This window comes from Cupressus sempervirens, chromosome 1, assembly GCF_028749045.1.
Source record: "Cupressus sempervirens isolate cs-2001-9-10 chromosome 1, ASM2874904v1, whole genome shotgun sequence".
Classification (NCBI taxonomy): domain Eukaryota; kingdom Viridiplantae; phylum Streptophyta; class Pinopsida; order Cupressales; family Cupressaceae; genus Cupressus; species Cupressus sempervirens.
The window spans coordinates 564,954,557-564,964,175 of NC_143118.1; the positions used below are offsets into that span (position 1 = coordinate 564,954,557).

The 9,619-nt window shown below is 32.8% G+C and overlaps 1 protein-coding gene across 1 annotated transcript; it reads left to right on the plus strand.

Moving 5' to 3' along the window:
* Positions 1–8,454: 8,454 nt before the first annotated feature.
* On the plus strand, positions 8,455–9,280 carry LOC149578683 (uncharacterized). Its single transcript, XM_089801006.1, has 4 exons — positions 8,455–8,530; positions 8,618–8,739; positions 8,817–9,021; positions 9,117–9,280. Exons 1-4 carry the CDS (start codon positions 8,455–8,457, stop codon positions 9,278–9,280), a joined length of 567 nt encoding a protein of 188 aa, XP_089657132.1.
* The last annotated feature ends 339 nt before the right edge of the window (positions 9,281–9,619 follow it).

Sequence of the window (9,619 nt, forward strand, 5' to 3'; positions counted from 1 at the left end):
ATTAATAACATGATGTTGCTTGTGCATATAATAATTTAATAATTATAATAACATTTGATTATTATAATTCTGAGTCATAATCTTTCAATTCTTTTATGTTTTCCTTGTTAATCGATTATAATCTTCCAACTTATGTTCTTGCTTTTAATTGATTTACATTGAATTAACATTTGGAATCGAAAATCTCAGTGATAATGCTGATTTGCCCCCCAACCCTACTGCGCCCACCTCCCCCCTTGAGGCTCCCATTTTGCCCCCAGAAGAGATGATAGAAATTATGGTTGAAAAGGGAGGGGAGGCCATCAGGAAAATAAGAGAAGAGACTGGAGAAATTTCAATATGGATAGTGTCAGTATGGGCATTGTTAGAGAACCTGCTAAAATCCAAGTGTTGGGGGATCTCAACAGTAGCACCCACTATGACGAGCTCCTTAACCCGACTCTTCTGGTTCTCTCTGACAATGTTCGTGAAACAAGTTTGAACTTTCTCAACAATGCAAAGAACAACATGATTGACAATTTTTGCTCCATTAAGTGGCTTTTTCAAGAAATTGAGACTCTGAAGGACAAGTCCAACCAGACCAACAACAGGGGGGATGTCAAGGATCATGAGGCCAGAGCTAGTAAATACTAGGTGGGCAACTAGGGAAAAGACAGAAGCCAAGACCCCAGAGACAATCAAGAGGACAGAATCACCCGGCTCGAGCAAAAGGTCCAAAGGCTGGATTTCGTCCACTAGGTTGTGACTAAACAGATTGTGGATACCCTCCATACCTTGAATGAAAACATTGTTAATCTGGGGGACTATCTGACCAATGTTGTCTTGTGGGGAATGTGGAGCAGAGTAAGAGCACGAAACCAGCTGGGAGGATCCTCAGAAAGATATTGGAATCCAGGAAAGTCAGGGGGACTAGATGCATTTCCTCCCCATGATCCAGGAGGAAGAGGCCAACCAGAAGGAAAGTGACGTTGCAGAAACCCTGCAGGCAATGGAAAAGAAGGGACACTAGTCTGCCCGCCAGGCTCTATTCCTGGCCTTTGTTTCTCAGGCTTCAGGCCTTTTGAGGCAGCTTTTTTTCTATCTTTTTTGCTTTAAGTTGTTTTATGTTGTAAAACTTTGGGTTTCAGGATCCCTGTAAAACCTGTTTTCCTAATCAAAAACATTTGGAATCGAATGGTTACCTTAGGAATGTGAATAGCTTCGTTGTAACTATTGGGTAGCCGTAAGGTTAGCTCAAAATTATTTATGTAAACCTTTAAACATTCTCGGCATCATTACTTTCGTAGCTTTGGCGTTCAATTTTTCTCACAGCTTCCAAACCATTAAATAATCCAATCCTTTCAGTTAGTGTGGAAAAAATAATTTGAAGTAGCAATAGCGAGTAATGTTGTGCATACGGCTGAGTGTCTTGCCATAGGCTAGAGGATACCTTCAAACCTGAGTTACATATTTAGGGCAATAGGAACCTATTAATGCTTTTCATTGAAAACATCTTTCATTCTCTTCAAGAATTGGTATATGCATTCGTCCCTATAATAGTTGTTTAAGATCCTCACTAATCTTGGCAAATAAATAGCTCATTTTGAGACATCGATCTGAGATAGGATCAAGTGATTTTTATACTCAGTTTTCTTTTGCAATATAGTGAACCGTCTATGTCCTTTTCAGATCTTAAACATCAACTAGATTATCAGTCGATTTGCTATTGCAATGATTAAACATAAGTCTGTTACTGTCATATTATGCATCTTTCAAATTTTTTCTTAAAATTTATTGTTTTTGATAACATTTAATTGTGCAAATTGATATAATGTTGAATCTGAGATGAGTTAATAAAACCAGAGCCGAAATAGCACACTTCTTCAAGCACATGATCATCTTCACACATTTTGTGGTGGAGTCACATAAGACTTTTGATATGTATTTGTTATTGAAAATCAAATTTGACTCTTAACCATCGGTTCTAATTGTAAACCTTATAACATGTGATTAAATGTTACCATTTAATGTATAAGTTCGTTGAATTAACCCATGCAAGTTTGTCAGTTCTTTAGAAACAATATGGTAGAGATTAATGTTTAAAGCATGTCATCCATCTTGTGAAAGGTCTGTCATATTCCTTTTTGTCATTCCATAGAAACAATATGTCTATGAAGCATGTCATCTTTCTTATTCCTTAATAAGTTTAACAAGTTTGCCAACTGCCATTTATGATATTTACTGCAATGATTTACACTCAGGTTTGAGATTCTCTTATATGTTTGTGTGTGTGTGTGTGTTGAAAATTTCTCTGAATTATTTAAGAAAGTTATCATCTCAGATAAAATCAATTACATCCTGATATAAGTATAAATAACTAAAAATGAAAGATTGAAACCAGAACACCAAGGAATTCACCAGGAAAAAAAGCCAAAATAGGGTGAAGAAGGTGTGGAATTTCACAGTAAATTTAACCTGATAGCACCTAGGAAATCACCAACTTGGAGGCCTAAATAGGGTGATGAGGTGAAAAAGAGGAATCTATAATAATTGAATCTGTATCAGATATGACATTTTCCATATTTATCATCTAATAAGAATTAATTAATAGCTCATTCATATTCCTATTATGGTGATCTCCTACGACCAAGTATGGCATGTTATATATCATGATGCCTAGTGAATGGAATAACGTTCTCTGTCAATTCCGGGTAGGGAGGGCCTTTCTCATTAGAGATCATGTGGGGATATGTTGTGGTCCGAGGTTGGGTGGTTAAGCCCCTGACAATGTTTTACCTCTCTCAAGATGTTGGATATGCATCAAATAGAGATAAGCCATGCTTTCAATTGTTTACCAGAAACAGGTATTATCATTTTTGTTTATGAGAAGGTAAGATTAAATCGAAGTATTTCATTGTTATCATCATTTTACTTTCATATAAATGAATATTGAATATAAGTATTTATGTAATCTTGAAGAACTAACACAAATAAGAAATCAGAAGGAAAAGAAATTCTAAGCCCTAATTAATTGTGTGATAGCTAGAATATTAAATGATACAGTGATATTGGAAGCCTTAACTGAATCTGTGGTATCAAAAACCCTAGTTGAATCCATGGTCGTGGAAGCCCTAAATTGAATTTGTGGTTGTGGAAGCCCTAAGTGGTAAAGCAGTATCAGAAGCCCTAAATGAACTGATGGTAATTGATGCCCTAATTGGTAAATGATATGTGATGCCCTAATTTAAATTATAGTGGTATTTAGTTGTAATCATCAAATGATTTTTGTATAGTAGTTTTTAGATGATAGTTGACTTGTGAAATTGTTATAGTGTATTTGTGGACTAATTCAAGTAGTTGTAGAAGCATCCTTTGTTGATTTCCAGTCTCAATTTTTTTGAGGTATGTGATTTTCAATTTCAGAAGTAATTTCATTTATTGGTATTTCAAGTATTTAGTTAAGAAATTTTGTTTTACTATTTTTAACAGTAAATCATATTCACATGAACATGAATGATGTAACTGTCGTCCTATGAAATCAAAATTATAACTGTATTCCTTGAGTATGATAAATGTTAATTTAGACTCGGGAGAACTAGATGTTACATCTATAGATTCCAAATCTAAACAAAAGTTGACTAGGTCAAATGTGACCAAATCGCCACATAAGCAAAAAGCCTTAGATGAAATTAAGTGAGACATGACAACCCACTACAAGCCCAATTGGGATGCATATGATGAACACACATGCATATATTTTAGTTGATAAAAGTGCTATTTCTAAAAGGGAACGATATATATGATGGGCTAGATTGATTTTGTCACTGCTATATATGTTGAACATAAATGTACATCTTTGCCTTATGGAAATGTTGTATAATATGGCCAAGGATTTGTTGTGCCTGTAGATATTGAAGATGGCCAACCTTAAACATCATATGCTAAGGAAGAAATTAGGCTTGGAAAAATAAGTCAACTTTAACTATTTAACACTTTTAGCTTAGGGATCAAGCCTTAGTGTTTGATGTTTAAGTCTTCCAGTTGAAGACTCTAATTATCTTGGAAACATTCTCCAAGAGAATAATAAAAATGCTAATCTTTGCCTTTATATTTCTTGTAGCAAGAGTTAGTATACAAACTGTAAAATGATCATTGAAATAGATATGAGCAGGCAGAGGACTAGGTGGGAGGGGAACAAAATTCAATTCAAAATAAGTTGTAGCAGTTGTCAAAGCTTTGAGTGTGTTGGATATGCCTAGTCATCAAGACTAGTTTCAAAGCTCCAAATGTATCGGTTTGTCATGATGGAAACTACACCAGTATGAAACCCAATGGTCATGCTTTACCTCCATTTTAATTTTAATTTTTTAAGAATATATGTAATCACTCCTGCAATTAGTTTGCAACTAGTGATGAGTCAAAACCAACAATGAACAAGTAGATCCATAGCCCATGAGGCCCTAAAGAAAGAACCTATGGATCTAGCTAGAGAAATGAGCATTATAAAAAGCCCTATGATCATGATAGGGCCTTACATAAATATTTTGTAGTCATTAGGATCAACAACAAAAACACTAGGAAATTCAGAATCCCTACTAGTTTGTTGTCAATCTGTGGCATTTTGATTAGCGGAATAGATAATAAAAACTACTTGCTAAGCTACTCTTGTGAGACTCAAACCTCAAACATTCCACAATTTTACATGTACAACACTAAAATGATAGGAGAAGTAATCACCTAAAAAATACCCAAAAATGTTTTTTGATATAGTGAAAGTCTATCATTTAATAGTCTAATGGTTAGTAATATTATTTGTGAATGTACACAATTATCCTAGATTTTATTTTGAGATTTTATGAAGAAAAAAAATTCAATAAATTAAGTTGGTCACTCTTAAATATCACACATTAAGGAAGAAATTAAGCTTGGAGAAACAAGTCAACTTTGACTATTTAACACTTTTAGTCTAGGAATCAAGTCTTAGTGTGTGATGTTCAAGTCGACTGAACTAGGATAGGTACATACTTTTTTTAGGTGACAAAATGCACTTGAAAGTCAATTTTTCTTCTTCTTTAGATCTATGAAAATGCAACGATTTTTTCACAAATTTTGTGTTCTTTTCTACTATTTATCATTGAGATCAGCACAAATTTCACATTAAAATTTTTTGTAAAAATTTGTTGTGTTAGTTTGGAAAAAGTCAAAGCTACATTTTGTCTGGAGGATAGCCACATCCCCTTTTTTATACTCTCACCATCCCATTTGTAATAGTTATTCTTATTTTGCTTATTGTTATGTTGATAAAAATTCTATAGATTTGAGATTTGTATTTCATTCATTTCCACATTAATTTCTATTTTAACTTTTGTTTATGAGCATAGTCCTTTATGTAAGTATATTATTTTTTATGTAGTAAATCATATGATACTAAAGGTGCATATTATATATCTTCTTCAACTTTTTCTTTTATGATAATATATTTAAATAGATATATATCTTCATGAAAATAGTGGTCTTGTAAAATATGCTTGGTACTGAAATAACTCTTTAAAGATAAGTAAAATTTGGGTCCTATAACAACTTATTGTAGCTTACCAAGTAATAGTTATTCAACATCTAGCATTCCTATTTTGATCATGTTAAGTCAGTATTGAGGCATTACTTCTTCAAATCAAAGAAGTTGGACTTGCTTCCTAATATATAATAAGCTCTAAACAATATACTTTGGAATGATAAAATATTAGTTAGTGCTAAACAAGTATCAAAAGGTACAATTTGTATCAAATAGTGCTCTTGGTAATATTGTTGATTACTCACTTGTATTTTATTGTTCATTTCACTAGAGTTACTTGAAGTGGCTCTTTGCATATATTTTGGGCTTGTTTAAGTTTCTTTAACAATCAAAGAACTCTTAAAAGATGAAGAAAATTTTGGTCTAGGTGAGAACTAGGTTGTAGCTTAATAAGTCATAGTTGTTCAACATCTACCATTTCCTATTTTTAAGCTGATAGGCTTATTATTGCGAGACTTGCCACCAGAATGTTATGACACTCTAGCGATGTTGAACACTAGAAAAGATAACCTCAACCTGTATTTTTTCGAGTAAAGGACTACTGCCAGATTATCCCAATTTACTAGCATAGTTAGATGCCTAAAAATGGAGATATCTGCCATTTTTCTTATCATTTAATTTTTTTGGTAGTCTTGCATTGAAAAATAATATGAAAATGGTGCCCATTGTAATCCAATTAGATGAGAGCAACTCTAGGGAATTCATCATTTCAAGAATCAAAGTCACCATCATTACATGTGGGGTTATGATGATGTTGCTGCGGTTGTAAAGGAAAAGTTATGGCATATTGCTTTTAACACCTACATCCACTATAATTTGAACATTATGTGGGCTCTGACTACAAGCTCATGGAATAAGTATAAAACCTATATATGTAAAAATTATTCTCTATTACATTGAGTTTTACGTTAACCTCTATTTTACCTTTTTAGTATATCGATGTGGACTAGCCTCATACTATTTCTTTATTGATCATCAATATTTATTTGTTAATTGTTAATATTGCAAAACCCTCTCAATTTTTTAAAAATAAAATTAACTTGTGATCTTTGGGCATCATAAAATTATAAAATAGTAGCACAAGACCATTAGTAATTACAGGTCTAATGTTTGTATTTCTAAGGCAAATAGAACTGGTAGGTAATTAAAAAATTCTATATGCAATATGAATTCTTCTCTTTCTATCATCTCACAAAAAATTGATTTTATCTCTCAAATATTTAAGATTTAAGAATTAATATTTGGTATTATACTATTGTTTTGTTAAATTTGATAATTTGGTATTTATGAGAGAGAGGATATAGAAGTAAATGGAGATAAAGAGAGGGGTAGAGAGGGATATAGGGGCATACAGACAAAAATAATTATGGAGAGATATAAATATAGTGTAAACACATAGCAATAAAGAAAAAGGAAAAATATATATAAATATAAAGGTCTATGAAGAGAAGAGGGAATTTTTTTTTGTAATAGAGATAGAGGTAAATGTGAAGATAGAGTTAAATATAGTTAAATAAAATATTTTATTTTTTCTAAAAATAATACATACACTCTACTAGCATGGTTTAAGATAAATCACTAAGTAAATCAAAATATTTAATAATTAAAAAAAAATTATTTTTGTAAATGTAGCACCACGATTAGTATTGGTTAGGCTATATATGTTCAAAATATATAACTAATATGGGCTAAACATTTCATTGTAATTAGGCAATGCAATATTTTTTTTCCACAAAATTATTTGGTTTTAGTGGCTTAGTCTTACATGAAGAAGAAGAATAAAGAGGAAAGAGCAAGGAGAAGGTAGAGAAGGAGAAGGAGAAGGAGAAGGAGAAGACCAAGAGAGAGGAAGAGAAGATGAAGATGAAGTGAAAGATGAAAAATAAGAAGCATGAGGAGAAGAACAAGAAGAAGAATAAGAAGAAGGACAGAAAGGGGGCAGAAGGCAAGAAGCGCAAGAAGAAAAAAAAACATGCCTAATAATAATATTCAATAGTTAGGGATTGGAGAAATACAAGCTAAAGGACAATTAAGAGTGCACTTGGAATATAAATTTCACACAAACATAGCTATTAGTTAACCTCCATTTTTTGAAATCTATATATAGGTTCATGCATCTAGAGTATACATATTTTATTTACTTCCAAAAAATCTTGTAAAATTGGTCTCAACTTCTATTTGTGGTAGATCTTTAAATTGGAGACATGCACTATTTTTTAATCAAGATAACCAGTTTTACTTTTACATCATCATACACTCACCCATTATTCTCCATGATGTCTCCTATTTTATGGCACAATCACGATAAAGAAAGTAGCACTAGGATAGATAAATAAAGATATATGAAAGAATTGATATGGATAAATAGAGAAAGAGATGCAAATAGATAACTATTTCATCATACATACCTATTTCATCACACAATCATTATAGAGAAAGTTGCAGTAGGATAGAGAAAAAATGATATATGAAAGAAGAAATTTAGATAAATAGAGATAAAGATGCAAATAGATATATAAAGAGAGGATGAGATAAAATATGGTACTAAAGAACATAGTCAAAAGTATATAAGACTATCATCGACCCATTAAATTTTAAATCCACATCAATCATTTTAACATGTGTTCAATTTATCATTCCTTAATTTATGAATTGCCATTGTCAATTGTTAACCTCAACTCATTAATTAATTAAAATTTCAATTCTTAAATTAACCCAGCCAACATACCCTTTCATGCCTTATTTTGTACGAGCACGGTTTCTACATAAACCAAAAATGGGCATATGGGAGTATTAACTATTTATAGATCAACAATTCTACAGACTTCAGTACTCTGTTTTTCTCATCTTTTCTGTCATAGAAATCCCAAAAAGAAAGGGAAAAACCAGAGCAGTTGCAAAAGATGGGGGCTTCATCAACGATGATTAAGCTCGCAGTCGTCGCATTTACATCACTAATCAGCCTGCAATGCGTTCTCGGTATTTATTCATCTGCACCCAACTTACTTTGTTTGTTAAGTTTATCTCTGATCTATGATAAAAATTTGATCTTTAATGGAATTGCAGGTGATCTGACATGCGAGGAATTGCCGGTGGACTTGTGTGCATTTTCCGTATCATCGACAGGAGCACGTTGTGTTCTTGAGAAATTCTTCTTGGGGGACGGCACTGCCCAATACCAGTGTCTGGTATGTCAAAATAAACCCAATTTTTAAACACATTGAAGATTTTCGGTCATTACATCATTGACATTCTTTTTGTGCAGACATCAGAGATCATGGCAAAAGAGAGCAGTGAATGGATTGAAACAGAGGAATGTTTGAACAAATGTGGGCTCGACAGAATGGTAGTCGGCTTATCCAGCGATGGTCTGATGGAGTACAAATTCACAAGCAAATTGTGCTCTTTACAGTGTTATAACAACTGCTATAACATCATCAATCTCTACTTCAATCTTGCTGCCGGTGAAGGTAATCAGCAAATTTCATCATTATCTCTGGATTTTTTTGTTGTTGGGTCTTTAATGGCTGCTCATGACATAAGATTATATATTGTGTTGTTGCAGGAGTTTATCTGCCTCGGTTGTGCGAAGCTCACAGAAGTGGATCCCGGCGCATGGTACAAGAAATTTTGGACCATTCTTCACAATCTGGGAGCGTTTATGCTGCCGCACCTTCTTCCGCTCGGGACATCGCGGCATCGAATCCTGTGGGTTCTCCACTTCCATAGAAGATGGGACAGAATTCTGGTTTTCCCAATTTATAGGATTGCTTTTATAGTCCCATGGCCTTGTAGCATAAGTCCTTTGTATTTGGACATTTCTATATGAAATTGTATATTTTGTTATTATTATTACATTAGTTATCTATTATTATATTTATATTCATACATTCATTCATTATAGAAGATGTTTGCATGACTTATGTTATCAGAATCACTATCATAAATTAAAATTCTAAAATTCATATTATTTAATGATTCATTGTAATATTGTTGTCAAGATTCAATGTGTAACTTTTAAGTCAATTTTATGGACCCATGTTTGATGAGTAGTGGTCATAATAACTA

Coding starts and splice junctions, on each gene's coding strand:
- LOC149578683 (XM_089801006.1), top strand. CDS start 8,455: ATGGGGGCTTCATCAACGATGATTAAGCTCGCAGTCGTCGCATTTACA. Junction 8,531..8,617: donor CAGCCTGCAATGCGTTCTCG/GTATTTATTCAT, acceptor ATGGAATTGCAG/GTGATCTGACATGCGAGGAA. Junction 9,022..9,116: donor CAATCTTGCTGCCGGTGAAG/GTAATCAGCAAA, acceptor GTGTTGTTGCAG/GAGTTTATCTGCCTCGGTTG.